We start from the raw sequence: 26,368 nt of genomic DNA on the forward strand, positions 1-26,368 counted from the left end.
AAATAACTATTTGGAATGGCTGCAGAGGAAAAGAAATAAAAACAAACAAAGTTAAAATGGCTTAAACTGCAATAAAAAAGGGTAAATATGTAGAACAGCTAAGACATTTTTAATGTTTTTTTTTTATCATTTGGGCAGAAAGTAACATCTTGTTTTCATAATAATTATCAAACCAAGAGAAACAGGAATAGATGACTGGAGTCCAAGCATTATAAGTTAATTAAAGGATGTATTTTAGAACAAGTTTTAAAGTAGTTGGATGGATATAAATACGATTCTCTATTTTCTATTGAAAGAACATGTGGTGAACAAATAATGTCCAAAACTCGTTCTTTTGGTGTCTAAAAATGTCTTTGAGATACACATTAACATGGACACAATCAGCATTGACAGATAACTTCACGATTGTATATCTCTAAAATAAATCATTCAATCAATAAATTGCTTCTAATATGAAAGGTCAGTAAAATTACACTGCAATTATTAATGTAGAATCAGTGCTTTGTAAAATAAAACATGGTGGACTTAACTCAATGTCGTATCGTATTTATCAGACAGCATTTACTGTTGTGTATAAATCCCGTAATGGGAAATAACTAAAGGAGTCGACATTGGAATATTTTAATTCTGATACTAGAAAGTACAAATATTTGTTATTATTATTAATGATATTTTCTTTGTCGGTGATGTTATGTTATCAAGAAAAAGTTCTGCACACTGCTGACTGTTGACTTAACATGATCTATATTGTATTAGCTGTAGATTTCCCCAAAGCAGATTTATTTTTATTTTTTGTGCTACAGATTGTGCTACATTAGCATTAGCATGGTCTATTTTCACCATAAACCATAAACTATTTCAATCCAAAAATCCCAACAATGCTCCTGTTGTTTAGAAATGCTTTTTTTTTTTTAGTATTTAATCTCTCCTGCTAGAAACCACCCCGGCCTTCAGTGGGAAATTAAATATATATTATTTTTTCTTTTTCTGGCTGCTTAAATGGAGGAGAATGTTAATGAATGGTAATGTGGCGTATTTATGAGCTCATGAAATTCAGATCTCCCTTTCTGGCACTACTGAAAAAATCAGGCAGTCCGCATATTATAAATCATTGAATCCTCACTGGGAAGCAGGAACTAAAATAACCTTTCATGAAATATCAGCGTCCAGACCCTCAACCCCCCCCCCCCCCCCCCCCCTTTTTTTTTTTTCAAACACGAGCTCGACTCAGTGTTTTCCATTTGTCCTCTGTCACCTACAGTTGTATGATCATTTTAGATGGATCCGGGTTATGATAAAGGTTTAATTTGGGGGGGGGGGGGGGGGGGGGGGTCACTATTACTTCCTCTACATGGCTGACGTGACATCAGGAACAGATCAGACGTGTTGAGGTTCCACCTCCGTGTGAGATCAGCACAGATGAACCCAAATGAAGAAACGTTTTAGTGGAAGCTCCCTTCAGTGTATCTGGGCTGCTTTTTAACTAACAAACAACGAAATATAAAAGCTCATAATATTGAAATGTCTTACTGACTAAAAGAGCTTAAAGCACTGCCGCGAAGCACCCCAAAAATTATTTTTAATAAAAAGCTCTTAAAAGTGTTTTTTTTTTTTTTTAACCTTTGACTGTTTGTTATACCAGACGATGTCATTAAAAGATAGAGATTGTCGACATTTTCCATTGTAAAGATATTGACATTTCCATGACGTATACTCTACACCGTGACAAAGAAAAGCTTCACACTTATTATGGCACTATTTTACCGGTACGGATCACTCAAAATGAAACTGTAAAGTATGCGGACCCTTAACTAAAATCTATTTGACACATCTGGTTTAGAGAGTTACAACAACTAATGCAGAGACAAATAGCTGAGAAGGCAAAAATACCATGAAGAGCTCAAACTCTGAAAAATACAACAGCTGCAAGGCGACATCTGCTAAAGAAGCCGTTAAAGCACGAAAAATGGCGAAAAGATTTGAACTGGCATCAACAAACTGAAATTCTTTAAAAAAAAACAGCAACAACAGTGAAAGATAGATTTAAGGTTAGAGTTAAACCTGGATTGACGTTGGGATCAGACATATGATTGTTAAGATCAAGATCAGGATTAAAACTTCTGGATTAGATTCGGATTAAAATCAATGTAAGGTTTGGGTCGAGGTTACAAGTAAGGAAATGAAGCTCCTCTCCACTCGAGTCAAAAACAATCTTTTTCTCCCCTTAAGTCATAAAAAGTTTTCCATCCACACGGTACCTCATAGAAATGACTCAAAATGATGTAGTACATATACCAGACCTCTAGGTGGCAGAAATCCAGCGTATCTCCTTATTAAAGCGATGAGCATCAGTAGCTTCAGCACCTCCACCCGCAGCAGGTATTCTGCCATATTGTTGTTAAGCGACGTCACAGAGACACTTGCGGGGTTATAGATTGAGAGGCGGGGCCATGACATCATCGTTTTGTGCGTTTGATTTAAAATTTCCCAATTTCTTTAAAAAAAAAACAACAAAAAAACAAAGCTCCTAAAATGCCGCGCATTGTGGATGTTCGGCCAAAAGCGATGCCTTTACGTGAAGCGGCGTTGTCGTGTGGGCGGGGCCTGAGACAAGACGTGTCGATTTCGGCGAGACCCCCGGTATGCCTGGTGACTCACATTAGAGGCGTCGTTCACTTCCAGCTTGTGCTATAAAGGAGTGTATCGTAAACACACGAGTCATAAAGTTCAAACATATACACTGACTCAACCTTAAACCCCCTCAAAAAAAAAAAAAAAAAAAAATCCAGAGTAGACTTTCTTCTGTTGGTGAAAAAGCGCTCACCCCGACTGGCCTTTAAAAAAAAATAAAAAATCCACTCGCCCACGCAGACATGTAAGTAAACATTTGCACAAATTTCCCAACAGGCGGCGAGAATAATGGTACAACCCCTTCAGGAAATACGGCACCGCTACTCCGTTCGCCGCCCTCCTCGTTTGACATTTGTGTTTCTCCTCCGGAGTCGGCGGCTTTTATTCCAAACACGCGTTCCAGTCAAGACCAATCTCTGTGGCATCGCCGATAAAAGGCAGCATTACTAATTCAAAGAAGCAACATCTCAGACAGTCGGAATACGTTCCCGGGCTCAATTTACCTTGCTGCTATTTATGTTTAACGGCACTAATTAAGGCTCGACAGGTCACACATCCCCGCCGCCGAGCTTTTAGATTTTCAAATTACTTTTTCCCAGAAACTATTAATGCAATCGCCTCATCCTCAAATGACTTCCTCGTAATTGGGGCTCTGAACGTTTGCCTTTCCCCGGTGAGTTAAAAGTTTCATGTTTGCTTGCTCCAGACCGAAGCAGCCGCCCCGCGCCAAACATCTGAAAGGTGCCGGCTTTGCCGCCGCCGCCGCCGCCGCTCCTCCATTAGGGGGGTCAAGGCGGCGGTCTTTACAATGCGTACCCGCCGCGGACGTGCGAACAGGGTTGTTGGCCGTCGCACGCCCGAGGAAATCGGCCGCCCTCGCCGGGCTCATTGGAGGTAGGGAGAGTGGAAAGAGGAAAATGAGCGATGGGCGGACATGTAAGCAGCAATTTTGATCCTCCCGGATGTCGGCGTTACATCTTTGGTTCTCCTGTCATCGGAGACGTGACCAAGCCTGCGAGTCCTAATTATGATAATAAGAGACACGTTCATACTGTCCATCTTCTTATATACAGTTCCGAGTTCGTGATCTTGTTGGGAGGCGGCCGTTATCAAAGACTTTCTCATATCTCCTGTTATTGCTCTCCAGCACTCTGAGATACAGAAGAAACGCCTCAACATTACTGTAGTAAAACCTGATCTTAGTTTTAAAGCTGGATTGTTTGAACTTCCAGAGTCGAATCCAAGGCGTCTTTTGACCTCGGTGTCTTAATGGGCACTGTCACTATTTATAACCCCTCAGAGGAACGTGAGGTAAAATGTTAAATATTGTTTAATAAACGATAACTGTGAAGAGTAAATAAGTGGTTAAAAACAAGAGAACGTTGATTCCGATCAACCACAGTTGAAATGAATTGTCATTTACGTGAAGACTTTTATTTTTGAAGAGGCTTCGAAATCTCTCTGAGAACTCTTTTTAAATTTTCAATCTTAGGTGTTTGTGTTGTTTGTTTTGTTTTTGTTTTTTGGCCGTGTGCTTTTAGCACTTCTGAGATTTTCTTTTAATGAAAAGTGCATTGCAAATACATTATTATTATTATTATTATTATTATTATTATTATTATTATTATTATTATTATTATTATTATTATTATTATTTCAATAGTGCATGGCTGGCTCGACCAGTCTAACCAGTATAATACTCCAGCTGACATAGACATAGAGGTCCTATAAACACAACGTATTAGAGTACTAAAGTAGTACAAGGGCCCAGCTTTTATCTAATCTGTCAACTGTTCAAGGGGCTAAACCCCCCCCCCCCAAAAAAAAAAACTCCTGCGGAAGTGGAAAGTGTTTAAAAATCCAAGAATCCGGATTGTGGAGCATCTGTGTCAGGACAATCACATGCTGATGTACTTATTGAAATATCCTCCATTAAAAAAGACAATTGGACTGTGTCACAGCTGGTAAATCATTAAGTGAAAACAGCTCACCACTTTTATTTGTTATTCATTGTGAAGCCAGCTTTTTTTTTGGGGGGGGGGGGGGGGGGGTATTTGGCTGTACTCATTCCAAAAATAAATAAAAATTTAAATACTGAACCAAACCAATTGGGACAATGAGGTGCTAATTTGGTTCTAATAAACACTTCCACATCAGGAGGGGAGCACACATTTCATCCTGTGATTGTGCGTCGAGCTCTGCGCGAGCCTGATAACATGTCTTTCATTTGAATTGGCAACGCTGAGTGGGGAGATAAGTCAAACAATCAGGCGGGGAGATTCCCAGGATTGAGAAAACTGAGCCAATTAACAACCTGCTGTTTGCTAATTAACAGCATTTTCAGGAAAAGAAAAAACAAACAAAGACAAAAAACTTTTGCCAAATTCTAGCAATAGTTTTCCAGACAATCTATATGTTGTTATTGCTTGTGTATAACTAGTTCAGGTTTTAAAACTGTGCTTTGTAGGGCTGAACCAGATTGATCCAAAGAGGAGGACAAAATATGCCACGCTTCCTGTTCCGATGATCGTTTCCAGAGTCACTTGTAGTGGTACATTGTATTTTGTCATTTCTGTTGTGATTTTCTACGTCTTTCCAGGCTCGTACATGATTTTTTACATTCCATGTACCAAGTATAAGACGTTTACTTGACTGAGCTAAACAGTCACAATACTTGACTAATTATCACTGTTCAGTATTATGACGTGGAAAAGATAATGATCAGGAAGTGCATCATGGAAATGTGGCTTTTGGGTGAAATCTGTTTTTCAGGCGTCGGTTTTACTTGACTGCCACTTTCAAGTGTACGGAAACACGTCAAATCAAAACAAGTTTCTTGTGTTTCGGGTTTACGTGGCAACGTTTTGAAATCGCTGGAAACCACGCAGTTTTCATGTTGGGCCACTAGTGGGTGGCGTTGGTTGCTTTAGTAATGAAACCACGCACGCATGCAAATGGGAAACAATACGCTATAAGCGTTAACAACGGGAGAACACGGACATGGGAGCCATGACACTCTGGAGGAAACTCTGTTCTTATTGTCCCATCGACTCACCCGAAACACAACAAGAGTTCTGCATTCTCCCTTCAAAACGTTGTCGTGTAAACGGCGCCTAAATGTGCTTCATGTACTATAAAACAAAATTTTTTTGCTCTTCTTTGGCACTCCCAACTATTAACTTTACTTTTTTTTAAGCGACACTCCTGTCATCATTTGCATTAGTAATGATGCCCCGTTCCGTATGCCAGCTATTAATGCATTGGACATGTTGTGGGGTTACAAGCCCATTAATATTCCGGCGCACTTGTCAGAGTTATCAGTTGAAGACCGAATGCTTAAAGACTTATGAGAGTAATGAGTGTGCAACTTGACATGTAGCCCAGAAAAGCATTAGCATACTTGCCAAGCAGCACTCCAGATCGGCTACTGAACAGCTCTCCAGTTAAAACGTGATGTCTTGAAGTATTAAACTGACTGCAGGGTTGGGTTTTTTTTTCTCCACGTGTATTTGGGGGCATTATGGTGAGAAATGAATGAAAGTGAAATGATTCCACTTCCGAATCTTTGGGTTGTTTGAGCTCGGCCTCGACAATAAAGATGATCTTTCTTACTCATGGTCATCCAAATGACTTTTTTTTTTTTTTTTTTTTTTAAAGCAAATTATAAATCGGCCTCCGCTGTGTCGTTGTATCTTAGAGGGAAAGTGAAATTTTAAAGGGAGTGATGGGAAACTATTCCGCCGTATTACAGACGAACCAGTCAGAGAGTAAAGCCCGGATGAAGACCAATCCCATGCCTGAAAGGTTTGCTGAGTTGGTAGAATGGTCGTGTTTCAATCGGGTGGTCGCAGGTTTGATTCCCTATCCGTGCCTGTCTGCACGTCGAAGACTCAATCTGGTCCCATTGGATGGACGGTGCGCCTCGCGTGGCAGCCATGTCCATCAGTTTAGGCGCAGCTGTGGCCTGGAAGTTAGACTTGATATCAGAAGTTGGCAGGTTCAATCCCCAAAGCAGACAGGCCACTACTTTTGGTCCTTGAGCAAGACTTTTGACGTAATGTGGCCGCCCAGCGATGGGTCAATGTGGAAAAAGGGAGATTAATAAATTAGGATTTGTTTAAGTTACTTTATTACAAATGCCGCCACTGTGGGGCGAGAAAGAAAACACAAGTTTCAGCGTCCTCATTCAGTCGATTTATGTCTTTCGCTTTGCCACCACTCAAAACATGTTTCCATGCTTCTTCTCTCCCAGCTCTTCCGCGTACAGCATTGAGAAGTGTTTCCAATATTTTGGCCACTTCATTAACATACACGAGAGGAGCAGATTATATTAGAAGCACTTAACAACATAATGCAGTCAAGCGCAGAGCAACACAGCCCACTACAACAGCCTCGGCAATAAACAGCGCGGTTATTACTCTTCCGGCAGCATCGACGTGGAGATGAGATCCAGTACAGGTGCAGTTGCATCGGGTGACGTTTGCACCGTCGTACCTAATAAAGTGGTCACGGCGTGTACAGTTTGGAGCCTCTGTGATTGTTCCCTGCTGTTTCCTTATTGATCAGCGCGGTGCTGCAAAATGAGCCATCTGGCCACAAAGTAGCTGCAGATCCAAGTCAGGAATATAAATCAATCGCACTGACAGGCCGCAGAAACAAGCTTCTTAGAAATACATGAAGATGGGGCTTTCTTCGGTTTTTCTTCTCTTGGCAGGCGTCTGGTGAATTATTGCTCTAGCAGTGTGGAAATAACATTAAAGGTTGGATTTGGAAATCAGCAGATGCTTCCAAACGGAGCGTTACAAAATCGTGATGACTGTGGCGAAGAAAAGAAGTGGTCATTTCACAGGAAGTCGGTGGCTCCTAACATGTGTGTGTGTGTGTGGGGGGGGGGGGGGGGGACCCCAATAAAAGTCACTTTCTGGAGTCGAGAAAAGTCCTTGGAAAATGCCTGTTTCTTTCATTTTGAAGGATTCTGGTGGATGCCACTGATTAGGTATTTTACAAATGATAACTAGGACTTTTCTTCTGAGGTGTTTACATGATAACAAGTGAAACGGCAGAACCGTCAAAGCGTTTTGAATGTCTGTTTATTCTCCAACGGGGTTCTGAACCACGAACAGTGCAGCCTTTTGAAACTGCTTCGACTCCGTGTCCATGTAGATATAGGAAAATTGCAACTTTTTGAAAACTGCAACTGTGGATCACCGATATAACAAGCAGTTCTTGTGTCCATTGAGATTGAAGCATATTTATAAAAAGTTTCACTTTGGGAGCTGTTTTTCAGTGGCTGCAAACACCATTGTCGCGTAAACGGACACTCAAAGCGCAACAAAAGTCTCGTGTTTTTACTTGAAAACGTTCTAAATGGATGTTTCTTCCGCAATACAGCAAATCTGACCTCCTTTTGTTCTTTCAACATGTCGCGTTTTAACCAGTATGATCAGTAAAACCTGCAAATCAATTGAAGGTCAGGTTGATGACGCTGGTTGAACTATGAAATTCTCAACTTCACATCCGCATTACGTTGGTCTTCCTCACAATGGCAGCGGCAGACCAGTTAAAGCCTCATATATTCATCGTCAGGTTTTTACAAGCGGTTCATTTCCAGCGTTTCCTCTGGGTTTGTATTAAAACTATGCGTATAAAACAGGTGAGACTTAAAGTCTGCTTGAAGATTGGTGCATATAAAATAAAGATTTTTATGAGCAGGGGAACGTTTGTTTGGGAAAATGTACATGTAATTGCGTTTGCTCCACGGAGTAGCTTCGAGAAATGACCGGAATATATGAGCACATTACTTTAAATGATGACGACGTGGATGTGTTGCCAGTTCACTTAGCTACCATATGGTGCCGCATACATTGCAGTAAACAAATAAAACACTGTTCTTTTGTACACTGGCAGAGCTGACTGGAGCCGAATCTGGCAGTAGGTCCATTAAGAACACATATCACGTACGTTTCAAACAATGCCATTGCTTATGCGTCTTTATTTAAACGCACAAACTGTATTAAGGAAGAGTCATTTAGTGGAATTAGCCTTGTTTTGCATTTCAGCTCATTTCCATACCGCCTTGTTTTGCATTGTGCTGAAATATACATGCTGCATTATTACAGTAGGATTGAGAAGTATTTCTCATCTGTCACAGACGCAGAGGGGGGCTTCATTAAGTACACTGGTTGCTGCTGTATAAACAAAATTAGTTTGTGTATCTTAAGTGGGTGTAATTTACAGAAAAATATCCATTTGAATAAGTAGTTCAGTCTGTTATCAGGCAGCTTATGCTGTGGTTATCCAAGTGGTGCAACTGCGAGGGTATAATTCAGTCTCACTGCAGTTTCCTGTCACGTATTATCCAACACTCAGATCAAACTAACGTCTTCTACAAGGTGCAGAACAATGTGACGCCACCAGGGCGGGGTCAGTACACCCTGCGGCGGTCCTGTTGTGGTGTTATTGCAGTAATTACCAACTTAAACATGAACTTGAAATGAGAAAAGGTAGCATTTATTTTACTTTGTCTCATGAAAACTTTCTAAAATGAAGGAGATGATAAACTTTATTTGAAAGGGTTTTCACAAAAACAAAACTTCCATTCCGTTTTGGTTGTCTGTTTACACCACAACGATGCCGGGAGCCACTGAAAACGCAACTTTATGATAATGCTGCGACTGTGCATGTGCAGCACGGCCATAAATAGTTCTCCTGCACATGTGCGAATAGATGGACAATAACAACAACTTCATGATTCCCAGTCCATATTCTCCTGGGACTTGGTACTTTTATTTTGACAGTCACCGTAATAACAATCCAACTTGGTGGTCTGTTCACTAGAATGTCCGTGTTCTCCCGTTGTTAATGTTTAGAGCTCAATGTTATCTAATACATGTGTGTGTGTGTGGTTTCATTATAAAAACAACTAACAGTGCCAACTCATGGCCTAGCATGCTAACTACATAATTTTCAAAATGTCGTCGTGTAAACGCGAAACGTCTCGTTAAGAAGGAAAATGTTGGCTAGGCTCTTGTGAAGAAAACACTCACAAGTTGGATGTTTATGGATTTATTGAAGCAGCCATCAAAAACGACAATCAGTTGCGCATGCTAATTAGCATCTGGCTAGTGAGTAGGTTTGTTTGGAGATACACCGGCAGGCTCAGGGAGAACATGCAAACCATGTCAATGTCTATTCCACCAGAAAAACCTTTGGACAAACTTTTCAGAAGAGCGCCAAACTTTTTACTTTCTCTTTAGCATCACAAAGCTAAAATCTGTTAAAAGCTACAGTGAGGCTAAGTGAAGCTAAAACAGATGGTTGCAGACTGATGACTCACTTAAAGGGCCGGTATGCGATAAACAGTTTTTGTTTTCCTCAAGTTGTGAATCGTGGAGCTCTAGATTATCTAAAAAACTAAAAAACAAATAAACAAAAAGGGAAACTTCTGTTTAATAACATAAAGCAAAGCTAAATGTGCTTCCCTTTTGTTCGAACGCCGAAGAGGGCGAATGACTTCAGATATATAAAGCCGACATTTGAAAACTTTTAATTGTCAGTTTGGAAAAATGTCAGTGTTGTTTTCATATACGTGTTTGCAAGGCCGCGGTGTGTAGTTAGCATACGGGCCTTGAATAAATTAACAGCAACATCTGCGTGTTTAATATATTTAGACGGCGACACTGGGCTGCAGATGTGCCACTTTCCTGACTCTGTGTGTGTGTGTGTGTGTGTGTGTGTGTCTCTCCTGCAGACAAGGTGCCTCACTTCTCTCGGCTGGGCGAGGTGGAGGTGAACGCCGGCCAGAACGCCTCCTTCCAGTGCGTCGCCACGGGGAAAGTGTCGGAGGTGGAGCCTTTCCTGCTGGAGGTGAGCGAGCTTTGTGTTCCTCCTCGTTTTTTTTTTTACCCCGGCTTTCGCCGAGCACCCGGATCGCCGGAGACCGTGGGACGACGAAGGAACGAGCACAAAAGATAAAAAGAAAGATGTTTTTTATAAAATTATTTATTAATTTATTTATTTGCGGCTCTGTTATATTAGCTGATGACGTCCCCCAGAAGAGCTTTGTGTTGGTTGTGTTTACATGCACAGCGGCGGCTGGCTGGACTCCCATTAAAGTCCTTTTCAGGTTGCTGTGTGCAGCTGAACTTCTCTAAAACGTGGCCGGATTCAACGCCATGAAGAAAACATTTCCTGTCCTCACATATCATGTTTCACCAGTCTCACTCTGTGATACACTGAAATACACCCAGCTGTTTTCCTTCCTTCCTTCCTTCCTTCCTTCCTTCCTTCCTTCCTTCCTTCTGTTTTGGCCGTTTTGAGGCCAACCCAGTTGATATAGTGTGAATCAGACGTGTTGCTCATAATCTCTATAACTAAAGCGGCTCTACTGAAGGACTGTAGTCCAGCTCAGTTGATAGATCGTGAGACTCGCCATCTCAAGGTAGTGGCTTCATGTCCCACGCCGGGCGCCACCTTCCCGTGGGCTCACCACCCGCAGGAAAGGTTCTTAATCGGTGCAGTGTGACCTGGGTGACAGTGCTCAGACTGCCACCCCCGCCACCCGGAAACGAATAAGTTGGAGAAGATGGAGGGATTGATGGATGAATGAGGCCTTTCCTGCTGCACTATGTAATAATGCTGTAATATGTAACAATCTAATGAATGTTCACCTCATTATGTAATAACGCAGCATTTTGGAATAATACTCGTGAACGCATTTTGTAATAACTTGTTACATATGGAAATGGTTATTACAAAATGTGGGTGTATTCATATATTCCTTTGGTCTATTGTGTTATAAACATTGTACTTTATCCGTTTAAATGTTTCTAGTTTAATAATGAGAAAAAGAAAAAAAAAAGATTCAGTTGCAGTAGAATTATATGTCAGTCTTTGCTTTTGCTCATGTCCTGCCAACACAGCGGTGGTGGATTTGAAGTCAGGTAGATCACCTGCCATCGTGGCTGGTAAATGTTTTAAATTACAATCCAATTAGTATTTCCACCAGACATTTGTTTTTTCTAGAGTAAGTGAAACCAGATTGTTTGTGCCACTGATTGCATTTAATCATTTAACCCAGATTTTGTAACAAACTGTTGCAATATGCAGCGAGTTATTACAAAAAAACATTTGTGTTCAAGAATTTTATTACAAAATGCGGTGTTTCTACATAATGAGTTGAACATTTATTACATTATTGCATATTGCTCCACCCCACCAGGTTCATTTGAAAGAAAATCTCTTTCCAACAACACGTGCTGTGAAAAAGTGAAAGCAGAATGTTTACTGCACCCTTCAACATGCAGACGTACAACTTTGTCCTTGAGATACTAAAGTTCTCCATTTCCAAAAGATCTGCCGACTCTAGAGTCGACTCAATAATATCTATTAAATCAGGGTATTCAAAGTGCAACATGAGCCTCCTGTGAAGTGAATCCCATCCTGACTCCATCACCTCGCCACCGTCACATGGATGTAGTATTGTACAGTATGCTTTAAGTGTAATCTCCCCAAAACCAAGCCAAAGCTCAACCAAGACGGGTCTGTCCTGCATAATTCTTTAGGCTAATCTTCGAACAGAAACCCAATTTCATGGAAGAACAATAGTTTTATCTGAGTAGAAGTGCCTCCCTGGTGACCCACACCTGGAATCAACCGACGATGTGGGTGAAAACAATCTCGAGCGACGAGGCTAAAAGCCAGCGCGGCGATGTCTGGACCAACGCACCAATTTCCTCTCCATGAATAATGCAGTGAGGCTGTTTGATGAGTTTGTTTTTTAATGGTTGCATCGTTGTAGAGAAATGAGCCGTTTGAGGTTTTTGCTTTTGTGTGTGTGTGTGTGTGTGTCTTTTTTTTTTTTTTTTTTTTTTTTTTTATTCTGATGGCATTTTAGTTTACTAAAGCCCCCTAAAGTCGCTCCTCTCATGCAGCGACTGAAAATAGTTTTCCTAGTTTGAATATCAGCTAATATTAGTCTTCAGAAATCCATTTTTTGAATGCCTGCACTCTTCTGCCGGCCTTGAAGCCTGCACATCGGAGTGCTTTTGAAATGACAGAGAATGCGTCTTTTTTCTTTTCTTTTTTTATTCTTTCCCTCTTTCTGCAAACGAGATCTCTGCATACTGGGTGATCCATCCCGTGTGTTTCCAGTCAATATTATTTCACAACCCACCCCCCCCTTCTTTCTCCCTTCTGTGGATCGGAGCCTTTGAAGATCATCCGCATGTGAAAGAGCCATTTTTACATTTTCATCAGTTTCAGAATTTGTTGATGGTGCGCGCACACACACACACACACACACACACACACACACACACACACACACACACACACACACACACAAACACAAACACACACACACGCACACACACACACACAGAGACACGCAAACAATACGACTCGTCTTGGCAGCTTGATGAAATGAACTTCCCAGCTAGTTTTGGAGGAAAAAGAAAAAAAAGTGGAAAATAGTTTTGTATCACAGACTATTACTACCTTCTGTTCCTGCATTTGTTGCTGTTCAAAGCCCGTTTCATCATCGGCGCCGTGGCGGCTAATTGCCGCCTTCTCTTTGATCTCGCCAAGAGGTCGTCTCTCCACCGGGCTGGAGCTCCTCTCTCGCACTCTCGCCTCCTCGTTAAGTAGTCCAGACAAACGGTTTCTTCATCAATTAGCTTCATCTTCCTCTCTGCCATCACAAACCACAGTCTCATATCTCAGTTTGATCTTCTGACGCCGACGTGTTCAGAGTCCAAAACGTGGATTTGTTGTTGCACTGATTCGGTTCATGGCCATGCAGGATATGGAGATCACACATGAGAAAAAAAACCCAGATGTCAGCACGCAAGGCCACAAGTTGTAAAGAAACCCCACACACACACACACACACACATGCAGCAGAGAACAATAAACATTAGCAATGGGAGAACGTGGATATTCTAGCGGACAGAAGACCACGTTGGAATGTTATGACGTTGACTGTCAAAATAAAACCATAAACTCCCCGGAGAATATGGACGGGGACTCACGACACCACGGAGGAACTGTTCTTCTGATTGGCTCTACTGAGCATGTGCAGACCTACTATTTGCTACGGTTGGTGGTGTGAGTAGAAGAAAAAAAACAAGTTCGAGCGAAAAACACTGAAACACAATGCCGTGAGAGAGAGTCGCCTTTAAAACGGCAGCAGGAAGAGCAAATGCATTCAAATTATTGGTAGACTTTCCTTAATAAGCCACACAACTTTTATCTTTCCGATGCGAGCTTTGAGGGTAAACCTTTGAGGACGACACATTAATGCGCTGAACACTGGTCCCTGCCTTTTCCACCGCATCTGTAAGAAAGCCACTTCTGCGACATACTATTATTTTTCTTCCCCTGCACTTGTAGAGCAGCTGTAAACACTCAAATAATTAGAGTCCAAAGTAGCCTGGTGAGCGATAGGCAGTCGCTACTCCTGAGTTGGCGCGAGCACAGCCTCTCACAAAATCGTGACGCCGTCCCCATTTTCTTTTCTGAACCACCCTCGCCCACTCTGCTCGGTTGACCTAAATATTTGTTAGATGTACAGTCTTCTCCTGCTCCTGTCCTCACTGCTTCAGAACCTGTAACCAGTCAAAAGGAGTAAATGTCTTTTTTTTATCAACACTCCCTCTTACAGATTACAGGTTATATTGACACCAACACTAAAGTCAAGACGAGCCGCAGCTTTACGAAAGCCGCTCCCCACCGCTGTAGATCTGAATTCATATTTTCTAACAGCAGCACATTTCTCGCCTCTCCTCCCCAAACCGATGCAAACATGCGAATGTCAAACCCACTTACCCGTGAAAAGCCAGAGCGGGCGACAGCTTACATAATAATCTGCTTATGTGTGTGAGCGAGAGAGCTGCATATATATATGCGAGCTGCACCTGGAACGCCGGCCTCTGATTCCCCGTCCCGCCGGTTGAGCCAATTGCCAGTGTGCCTGCAGCGCTATCACATTAGCATGGCGAGCGATGAGGAGATGTCAGCTCGAGCCCCGGTGACGGCGACAACAACCTAACCCCCCCCCCCCCCCCCGCCCCCCCACCGTGTCACCAGCCTCGCGCAGTGCGAACACGCCATTGTTACCGCTGACATTTATCACGTATTTATTATCTCGGCCTCCTGTGTCGCTAATTCCAGCCCTCTTTTGTCTGCTTGTCTCGTTGAGTCCATCGCTCTGGCAGACTTCAGGTAAACACGTGTGGCTGCGTCTGATTTCCCGTCTGTCGCTCTTGTCTTTGTCTCGACTGGACTCAGCGGAGGAACGGCGCCGTGCTGGACACGCCCCTGCTGACCCGGTTGAGTCACAAGCGGCTGATGGCGACGTTCCAGGTGGAGGCGCAGCGTGGCGAGCAGGACCTCTACCGCTGCATCACCTCGTCCACCAGAGGCGCCACCGTGTCCAACTTTGGAGAACTCATCGTCAGAGGTAAGGAGCATCGAGGTGTACACGTTGAGGGACGTGTCCAAGTTCAACACACTTTGATACTTTTGTGACTCTGATGTCCTGATAAATGATGAGGCTGGGGTCAAATTACGAGTGACAGATCAGTTTTATAAAGACACGTACTATTACAAGAAATGGACTTCCTGGAAAAAAAATTGTTCAAGACTGTGTGATTTTCCAATCATTGGAAGTTTATTTTATGCAGGCTGCACAACCACTCCGACATTTCTCAGTGCTCAGATGAAGCTGGTGTCAAATTACACACACTCTCTAATGTGTTTCCCTCTACAGTTTTTAGTTTTTGCAGACAAGCTTCAATTAGTGAGTGAAAATTCACAATCATGTTTGATACACACACGCGGCATCATGGAAACGTTGAATAAAATCACGGTAACTAACTCTATGGCGCATCCGCTTACAAATCGCCGAGGCTGGTGTCAAATTACAAACTTAAAAAAATAAATTTCCAGTTGAGTTTTGAGACGTGGGAGGTATTTAGAAGCTGTGCCTCGTGGCGTAGATCCTATGAACGCCAGTATCTTTGGTATGTGCCGATATTACGTGAGTGAATACTCTGGTCTGGTCACCTTTGGCATGTTTCTAACACTTTCCACCAAACGTGTTCATCGTGACTTGTTTTTTTTTTGAGTACCGTGATTAAATACTCCCACTGCTCCTATTTAGGTGATCTTGGATCTTAGATGGAAACAAGGAAGTTCAAATTGTGAATTATAGTTTTCTGGGGCCCCCAAAAACACCACAAGGACACGGAATGGCCACACCTCGTCTGAAAACTCTGAAGCAGCTCAGGTCATGAAGGAAATGCCGAGTGTCAGTGTTAAACGTTGTGGAAGCAGCGCTATGTCCACGTGCTCAATAAAGTGTTAATTGTGTCTCCTCTGGTCACGTTTACTTTGCAGCCTATATTCTGGAGGAATATGAAGTTTCACACCAACAATTTCTCTGAAGGTCAAAACCTTTTTCCTATCTGATGTATTTTCTGTAAGTGTGACCTGAGTTGAAGGAATTCAGATGCAGAAAGTTTGATACAGACAAAGTTAAGATGTACATCAAGGAGAATTCAGAGAGAGCAGAACCTCCCAGAGGACTTGCTCTCCCGATCCTGAGGAACCCACTCATGAAGAGAACCAAAGAAAATGAAACAGGAAGTGTGTGGAGGCTTTGGGTGCGTCTCAATAGTCCCTCCTATCTCCTTTTCGAAGTGTTTAAGTGGCGGCCATGATGAGGACCGTTGGAATTCTCTATGAACTAAGGAAAGGAGGCTCAATGCTTCCTTTAGAATCTCCTTCAGCCGAGGAAACACTGATGCATCCTTTACCAAAGGAGTGTCACGGGGGTTAAGGAAAACTGGGTAGGAAAGGAGATAGGAGGGACTATTAGGAAACACCCTTTGTCCCAGTCAGGAACCGGAAACTCTTGTTTTTAGGAATTAGAGTTAACGACGGTCAGAGAAGTGGTCATATCAGGTTGCAAGGGATCTACATGGAAGACGAACAGCGGTCAGTTTTTCTATATCGGCAATGTGAGAGATGTGGTACCTGTGTGAGGAGGCGGAGCTCCTGCGCTCGCTGCTCGGCTGCCAGACTTGGAAAAACTCCACGTGTCCTTAGACGAGGGTAATCCCAGCTGCGCCGGTGCAGTGAATGAATTTGCAGGTTTAATAAACACTGGCGTCCTGCAGAGGAGACATGAACTGGAATAGAAGACCAGATCCATCCGCACTGAATTGGATCGGAGATGAAGTAGCAGTCATTTTAATGCTGAAGGAAATTGAGGCCGTCAGCTGCACACGTTTACTCAGACAACACAGAGAAACATCAATGAAAACACCAGGAACGTCATAAATAATCAAAAAAAAAAAAGAGAAGCTCACTGTATTGTGTCTCCTCGGTGGGTTTGAAGCTATTCCATCAAAGGGTAATAATATAGTGACTTTGATGTGGTGGCTGACGTGCTCTCATTGACCTCTGTATCCTCAAACTCAAGGTCGCCAGCAGACGGAGGTTCATGAGTTTAGAAGCAACACAAAGTCGTTTTTGGAAAGGAGAGCCCGAGCTTCGCTGGAATACATTTGTATTCCCTTCACATTTATGCACCGTGAGTCGTAATGGAATGGAATGTAGTCTCATATTTCCTTTTCTTTTTTTTTTCCTAAATTGTTTTATATTGTTTTGTTCCTCCGTCATCAGAAGTGTAACTTTTGTCCTTTGAATCATCTCAGTCTGATATTTTCTATTGTTCTGAGATTCTGGAGGAAGTTTCGCTCCTGTCAGATGTTTATTTATTGCTGCTGTGAGATTCATTCCTACTTTATAACATTAAAGTCAATAATAACCGCAAATATGAGCAAATCAAGAAGTAGAGTTTGGTTTAATTTTAGATTTCTTATTATTGTATGCTATTGTTATTACGGTGACTGTCAAAATAAAAGTTCCAAGTCCCAGGTGAATATGGGAGTCATGACACCAACGGAGGAAACTTTGTTGTTATGGTTCATCTACTGAGCATGTGCAGAAGAACTGTTTACTATTCACCATTCACAGTAGCAGCCTTTTTAATAAGTTTAATTGTCCCTGGTTTCCATGGAGACAGAGTGGGAGCGTTTTCAAAAAGTTCCACCTTGGGGGCAGTTTACGAAACGTTACATTTCAGTGGCTCTGAGCCACTGAAAACGGACCCCTTAAAACGCCACAGAAGTTTTGTATTTTCACCTAAAATGTCACAGGCGGTCCGGTCAGGTCATGTTTTTGTATCCGTAGTGTTTTACAAATGGCGGCATTAGAGCTAGAAGTCGTAATTTGCGGCTGTTATTGGGCTCCGTTAAGGCTTGATTATGTCCCCCGGGTTGTGTTTCCCTCAGCGAAGCAGCATCCAGTACAGCAGCAGCTGTTCGAGGTCATGAAACCCTAGCAAATGTACCCGAAAATGAAGGATTACAATTCTGCTCTCGACAGTGTGTTTCTCCTGCTCTCTAATGACTTGTACAGCTTTTCTCCGCGCTCCGCCCGCCAGCTTTTTACAAAACAGGTTACAAAAGCTGTACTGCTGAAAGCATTCCCACCAGGACGGTGAAACGCAGCCGTATTCCTCCTGTTCGGGCCGCCTCGCTTTACCTGCGACCTTCACGGGCGTCTTAAAATGTTCATTACTTGTTTTTTTAGGGTTTGCCTCAGTCTGCACGCCCGACCTTCTCTGTCTCTCCTGGAGCTGAAGATCTGCTCTCCAGTTCTTTCTCACCGTCTTGGCTTGAAGCAGATAGGCAGGAGGGGATTGAGAATCAGACTCCAGCTCCAAAAGCTTTGATTGAGCCGTTTGATTTCCTGGAAAGTCAATTTAATGATTTTTTTATTATTTTTTTTGTCTACATGTTATCATGATTGAAATCCTATTTAAGTGGATCCTCACAAATTCACCTTTTTTTTTTTCCCCACCAAGTTGGGGCGTCTGGGAAACGGTGCTCCAGGAAAATTCCAATAACATCGCAATGAATAAATAAAAAGCTGCATTGCATCATTGTTTCTTTTACTGCTGACAGGATGGATTATTTATAAAGCTGAGATGTCAATGAGGTTTTGAATGTAGCTTCGTTTGGTCTCCAGCGCTTTGTAGCACATTTATTTCAGTGGTGAGACTAAATCTACCTGCTGAATAAGTAAAACCCGACGCTTCATTTACGCGACAAGTGAAAACAGGAAACTGTTGTAGCGTTTACACGACAGTGGCGCTCGGAGCCGCTGAAGGCACGTCTGTGTAAACCGTCGAAAACGGAACTTTCCTGAATGCGATCTGAGCACTTTTCCAATAAAGTGAACATTTACGGCAGCGTGTTCTCGTTTGCATTTGGAGACCAAAGCGACAAAGACATTTTAAAAGAGCTTTGATGTTTGCGGTGTACTATTCTCCCACTTGTGGTCCACCATGAAAACGGTTCTACCATATCCATGTAAACGGACATCGTTTTCAAAATGTTACCGTGTCAAATGCAAAACAAATGATGCTTTTTAAACCAAGGATGTCAAACATAAGGCCGCAAGAAGCTGCAATCCACCAAAACAAATTTTTTTTTAAACAAATTCCTCAAGAGTAGTGGAAACAACACAACACTGAGACCTGAGCGGAGATAACATTGCTGCTGCCATGAAAGGTGGCAAACTAGTTTTGACCTCAAAGTCTTTTTTTTTTTTACCCCCGGGACATTTCACTGTATTTTGCACCAGAAGCATTGATACGAGCTAACGGCTATCTTGGGTGATAAAAAAATGTGCCCTGTTCTAGTTTATTCCCATTGTAATTGAGAAATTGTGCAAATATACTTTGCAAAGAAAAAACTCAAGTTAAAATGTAAAGATCAGTATCAAGGCACTATTTTCCAAGTCCGGCCACTCGAGAGGACTTTGGGCTGCTTGTGTGGTTTAAGCAGATGTTAAATTCAAGAAAATAATTGGAGAAAATGATGATTAAAAATGATGCATCTATAGTTTTCTTCATTAAAAGCACGGTGCAACGAGCTTTTCTACAATCACCTAAAAAGACTCCTCTTATAAGAGGTTCCCGCTGAGAACAAGTAACCAGCTAAAGATTGAAAGGTCAAAAAAAAATAATAAAGAAATCTGTTAAAACTGAATCAAAAGCTGGAAGCTGCCCGCTAATTGGCGAGCGTTTGATAACTCAGTGTCTGATTTGGAGCCGGGCGGGGCAGAAACAACGTCAACATCAACGCGCCGGGGCGGTAAGCAAAATAAATCTGTTTTTTAAGGATGTCGAATCCGCCCAGCGAAACGCCTTCTCCTGCTTCATGTCTCAATAAATCGTGCCATAAAAAGCTCTGCAGGCAGGTGTATTCACTACGGCAATATATCAATCAACCAGCCTCCGCCCGCCCGAGCACGCTCCGATCCTCCACCCGCAGCAGCGCCGCCGGGAATTAATTTTGGTGCCTGATCGGGTCACATTATCCATCAAGGCTTTTTTTTAATGTGCGGAGGGAGGACAGAATTAGTGATGCAATTGTTCATGCAAATAAGCTCTTATTCGGCGTCATTAGGGTGAAAATGACGATTTTTCAAGAGCTTCTCTCGCGCCGTCGCTCTGCTTGTCGCTCGCCTCGTCCTGATGTGATTAAAAGACTTTTATGACTCGGTGGTCTAGCAGAGCAGAAATAATGTTATTGAAACTGTAAAACACAAAGAAAAAAAGAGAAACTCCATGACAGAACTCCTTGACTTCTTTGCTCGTCAGACTCTGGTCTTTTTCTGCCGTTTCGCCTCGATGTTTTTCCAAGGACGGCAACTTTTTTTTCTGCAACTTTCTTTCAAATCACTTAGAAAACCAAATCGGGAAGTTTAAGAGTATTATACGTGTTAATGACAACGTTTGTACTTCTCTCGTATTCAGAAGACGTAAGGCGTTACAAGGTTGATCGTATTGAATGCTGAGGTGGAGGTTAAATTAAAAAAAAAAAAAAAAAACTCACTTCACTGTAGTTAAGAGGCATTTATTTATTAATTTTTTTACATTTTCCTTTAACTTAAGTACATTTTAATACCGTGTTTGAAATGTGGAAAGTGCAAGCCTCTAGCCAATACTTGTATTAAGACACTTGCTTCTACAGTTCGGAAAAACTAAATGTGCGAAACTCGTCTCATGTACCCATCAGCATTCTGCTGAATCAACAAACAGGCTTTAAGATCAGTTGGAAGAAGACAGACGCCATGAATGGCTGAATAGACGACATCCGTCACCTGTCAAATTAAACGTTCCAGCAACTGAAGACACATTTTTGGTATTCTCTCACTTTTTTTGGGAGTAAATATTATAAACGAGTTCATTTAAGCAAATGTTCGATTCCATCGTATGTAACCTGCAGACGTGACGTAGACCAGCGGGTAACCCACCCATCCACAAGCCTTCCAGTTAAGAACCCCTGTCTGTTGGTGTATTTATTTCTTTACCAGTGGTCTCACTGATCCTCACAAACATCCATCCACTCGGTGACATTTATAGAAGTAACTGTTCCTTTGTACACAAATTGTAAATGTGCCAGATTATAGCAAAACCGCTCATTTACGTCTGTAGTCCCGAGGCAGGTCACACAAGCAATACAATGCATAACGGAATACAGAACAGAAAATAAAAACTCTACAAATTACATTTACGTAAAATGAGTGCAGGGGCAATTTACTTTAAGTACATCTGGTACATTGAGTGTGTCTGGTGTCAAATTAAATGGTGAATGGATTTCACTTATACAGTATACCGCTTTCCCACTGCTTGAGCAGCCCCCCCCCCCCCAAAGCGCCTCACACCGTTAATCACATTCACACATTCACCAATGGAGGCGGCTGCCATGGCAGCGCTCCATCCATTGTGAGCAGTCTGAGGTTCCAATGGAAAGACGACCACCCGACCAACCAAACCCGTCGAGCTCACTTTTATCGCAGCGTCTTTAAATTCAGGATTTGACCCCAAAGTGTTTCTCCCCACAGTGCCCCCGACGCCGATCGCGCCCCCCCAGCTCTTGCGGGCGGGCCCCACCTACCTTATCATCCAGCTCAACACCAACTCCATCGTCGGGGACGGGCCGGTCATCCGCCGGGAGATCCAGTACCGGGCCAGCCAGTCCATGTGGACGGAGACTCACGGGGTGAGCTCGCTCACCTACAAGGTGTGGCACCTGGAGCCGGACACGGAGTACCGCATCAGCGTGCTGCTCACCCGGCCGGGCGACGGAGGCACCGGGGCGCCCGGACCACCGCTTGTCAGTCGGACAAAATGTGCAGGTGTGTCTAAAGTTCTTGGGTTTCTTTTTTTCTATGTTTATATTGCATTAACATAGCAAAAAAAAAAGAAGAAGTTAGGTCCCTTCAGGGGGCTTGAATTCTTGAATAAAATATCTTCCGTTGACCCAGGCTGGCAGAATTTGCATCTGAATACACAACACCTCTTTCTGACTCTTGATTCGACGCCACTCGACAACAGACGCTTCCTTTCGAGACGGAGTAAGTCCAAGGTCACGGTGTGAAGTGTAGTTTCTCCCAGGCAGCCGGGCTTTTTTTGAAACGTTGACGACTGGTAGTATGAAGGAAAATGCGGGCAAAAATCGGTGACGCCCACGCTCTTTCAGAAAAATGTCCACTGCTCACAGCGTAATGGATTTGTGCCGAAGTTTTCATTCCAGATACAAACAGGTAAAGAAAATGAAAACACCATCAGTCAGGATTTTTTCCATACAGATATTGAAGGATTAACCAGCGCGTTTTATTCCCACTCTGGGAGGTGATCTTGTAGTCGTGCTTTGGGTCGAATTGCACCTTTAAAAGGTAACGACAGGACAAAACCACCGGGGTTACGACGCCACGATGAAGCCGGAGCGGCTGGTGAGGTGAACACCAACAGGCCAGAAGAAATATTTTAATGAGGGACTTGGAAAAACAACACAGAGGCTCAATAAAACTAGATTTAACCCCATTTTTACACAACGTTTCAAGTGAAAACACACCTTTTATTCATTTTTGCTTTAGAAAATGTGCATTTTTACACAGCAATGTGTTGAAAATCACGTCTATTTACCTGTATTTATTTATTTATCTTTATCTTCCATGTGCCTTAGTTTTCTTTGTCACAAAAGCGGAACATGTATTTAAAGCATTTCACTGCACATGATGCTGTGTATAATTGTTGCGTGTGGCTTGACGGAATCAGCAGAAACATTAAAAACAGTGTAGTGAACCTACCAGGCCACCAGGTGGTGCTGTTAGTTTTTGTAATGAAACCACACACGCATGCGCACAGAGAACAATACGCTCTAAACGTTAACAATGGGAGTACATAGACATTTGTACAGACAGACGACCAAGCTGGTTTTGTCATCACGGCTTTAAAAGCACCAATATGGACGACAGAACTAGAATACGGACTTCGAGTCACGTTAAAAAAAGTCTCGTCCAAACTCTTGTTCTCATCTTGCTGCTTCATGAGTGAATGTATTTGTAATTCGTCTGAGATACTATATCATAAAAACAGCAAGATATATTATAACAAAGCCGTGATGTGATGATTTTTAGAGTGAATACGTCACGGTTTTATGACAAATGCAGCGCTTCTCTTCAGTGCGAATTTTCTAAAGTGTCCTTGGGCCCAATACCAATATGAATATAAAACATAAGTAGGAAATAAATCTTAAATAATACTAATATAAATACAAATATTCATCCAAGCAGGCTTTCAAAGTCTTTGGTAAACTTCCCACTTGGCCACCATGAGTTTCATTTCCAGTTCACCGACCATTAAATGTCTTTGGATGAAATCCTCTTTCACGATTTCATGATTTTCATCAAGTTCCATTCGTATATGTTGAAGAAAAACCACAGCATTCCTCATTGTGCGTCTTCGCTTTTGCATCCGTGGTTTGGCCTTGTTGCAATTCTCCGGGCAATCAGAGTTAGGATGTGGAGAGTTGAGATTGGCTCCAAGGGAAAGAGATTAGTGACCACAGCTTTCGGTGAATCACAAATCTAAGAAGCATTTAGGTCGGGGCGGGCTGCTGGAAGAACAGACATGCCAAGTTTCCTGCTTTTTTGGGGCTCATTAGATTACGTTACCAAAACCTGTCACTTTCACAAAAAAACGCCAGAGGACGCACAACTGTACCCGCACATGTGGCTTTTGATGACGGCGCTGCGAGTCCTGCGGGAAGCTGAGGCAGAAACAGACAAGCACGTTTTCCGAGTCTGTTCTTGCTCTGATGCTCAGATATTCGCCCGGGTTCTGAGACGCATCAAGCTGTTGTGACGCGTCGCCCAACAGCTTGTATTGTTTTGCTGGCAGCCAGCGAGATCAGAAAGTGCGTTTCCTGTCTTTGCGCCGTTGGGATGGTTTCAATTTGTCCCCGTAAGACGAAAGCTGAATCACATGAAGCGAAGGGAATGTGAGGGTCACGTGGAAAAAGCAACGGATGATGTGTGAAGCAGCTCTGCTCGCCGCGGCGTCAGAGCCGCGTGCAGCGATCGCGGCGTATCTAAGTGGTCTTATGATTACATGTCGTCGCCGCATAGGGCGGGGTCCGCCCGTTACCTCTCATTTAGGTTTTAGCCACGGCGTGGAAAGAAGAGACACCCCGCCGCTCCTGTCAGGAAGACAGCGTGACGTCCCTGTCACCTGCCACCCTCTTTGATCCGCTCCCCTCACCGCCTCCCGCTCGCCCGCCGCCGCCTGTCGGCTCCCGTCGCTCCGATCTGAAGCGCCGTCCCCGGGGAGGAGGCGGCAGACAGCGCGGGCCTCGTGACGCCAAACTCCGCATGGATTTGTCCTCCTGACGTGTCACACGGAGCCATTTCTTCAAGCAAGACGGGCCTTTTCTTTTCGGACACTCGCCGAGTGTGACATTTGAAACCTGTTGGAGGATTTCAATCCCATGGGGCCATTGTTGAGGGAAGGGCGGCAGTTCAAGTGCTAAACAAATGATGTGGTCATTTGCCCCCCCCCCCCCCCCCCCCCCCACCAGTCTGAATGCTGGTCGTGTAGTCCAGCATTCAGACTATGTCTTCTTAATTAAGGCTGTAATGGTCTCTTCTTCTTTTTTTTTTATAATGAGAATTCGACAGAAGAAATATTACTATCAGATAGTTTTTTTTTGTTGGCACGTCCAGAGTAATTCCCCAGGGCAGAACATCCCCGCCACTGCCCCGGTTCTCCATAATGAACTGAGGAGACAACGTTTACACGACATCGTATTTGCGGTCTCGTTTCGGAAAAGTTTCACGATTGCACGGCAGCGTTTTGAAGGAATGCTGGAAACGGTGTAGTTCGCACATTGGTCCTCTGGTGGGCGCTGTTTTATTTAAATGAAAAGCACACACACACGCGCCAGCATAATTCATTTCCTGTTCAACCAGTGTCTTTAGCGGATGTATCACCTGTACTAAAATCTCCTTTCTTTATACATTCAATGCATTTCATCCCAAAGTTTTTATTACAACTACTAATAGAGGAGCCACGATCAAGAATCCGGTTTTCACTTCGACGGAGAGTTTTCTCACTAACTTTGACATTTTGTTCAACAACATAACCTTCACAAATGTCAACTACATGTCTTCACGGCTAAATCAAGTTGCCACAGTGAAAAGTACTAATTCTAAAAATAGGCTTCAGCAGAGTGATGCACGTGATGAAATAATTGTTCTGAAACTGAAGACGCAAAGACACGAGAATAGATGGAAATATCCTATGTGGAGTGGGTTTTTTTCAGATAACGAGAAGCAGGGATGCAAATCTCTGGCGCCCAATTCAAAATGTGGTGTGGAGCGGTGGGAAGGAAACCGTTGAATCTTTCTCTCTGTAAAAACAAACAAACCAAAAACAAACTCAGTACTTAGTAGTAGTTCAGATCGTAGTTTAGATTATCAACATACTCATAGGATGACATTTCATCACACTCCCAGCAACAGTGACGTGACCTCACTGGGTTTTGTTGCTGTCAAGACGTTTTACCACGTCAAAAAGAAACAGGAAGAGAAAAGCTTCAGGAACCCACCAATCTCCCAGTCGCTCTCAGGTAACTACGTCTGCATTTTTGAAAAAGCCTCGCTGGTGCACGGCTTCCAGAATAAGTCATCCTGGCAGTAACGACAGCGGCTTTACTACCTACACTCCATTACGTCTGTTTTTTCGTGCAAGTCCCAACCAGCTGTTATGCATTTTTGTCAGTCAAGTTAATTAAATGGTCGTAAAAATGAAAGCCGTGATGTGCTTCACCTTAATCATCATTTTTTTGAATTTTTTGAATTTATTTTTTAATTTCTCTTATGGGAAGTTTTCCTCCCACATTACAAAAGTATAATCTCTCCTATAGGTTAGACTCTCAGCATCTCCAGTTCCTCCACGTTCGATATACGAGTCTGAAACGGCTTTCTAAGTTGAATTGCTTCACCTTTTGCAAGTCTAACGTCTTGTCGCATCTTCATGACAAATTAATACGCCATGGAGACACATATTATAAGCCCGTTTGTTCCGCTATGAAATATTATTGTCAATATTCAAACGGGAATATTTCTGGGTTGAGTGTGGTGATTGATGTTGGGTAGAATCCGTGTGTTGAACGCCGTGGCTTTTTTGTATTTTTAACTAAACCAAGACAATCTGGGCGATCGCTAAACATGTAAATTAAATTGGCATCCTCATGCTCAAGCAGTGTAGGGCCAATCTTCAGTAGCCCCAGCCTGTCTGTTCTTCCTGTATTGT

At 42.9% G+C, this 26,368-nt stretch overlaps 1 protein-coding gene across 2 annotated transcripts in view; it reads left to right on the forward strand.

The window, feature by feature from the left end:
* ptprua (protein tyrosine phosphatase receptor type Ua) overlaps nt 1-26,368 on the forward strand; it is a 270,473-nt gene that overhangs the window by 151,187 nt on the left and 92,918 nt on the right. For both annotated transcript variants that reach the window (XM_080485679.1, XM_080485680.1), the window contains exons 5-7: nt 10,382-10,497; nt 14,920-15,091; nt 21,616-21,909. In XM_080485679.1, the coding sequence (XP_080341805.1) occupies nt 10,382-10,497; nt 14,920-15,091; nt 21,616-21,909 (582 nt within the window). The remainder of the gene's footprint in view (nt 1-10,381; nt 10,498-14,919; nt 15,092-21,615; nt 21,910-26,368) is intronic.

This window comes from Lipophrys pholis, assembly GCF_963383615.2.
Source record: "Lipophrys pholis genome assembly, chromosome: 17".
Lineage (NCBI taxonomy): Eukaryota > Metazoa > Chordata > Actinopteri > Blenniiformes > Blenniidae > Lipophrys > Lipophrys pholis.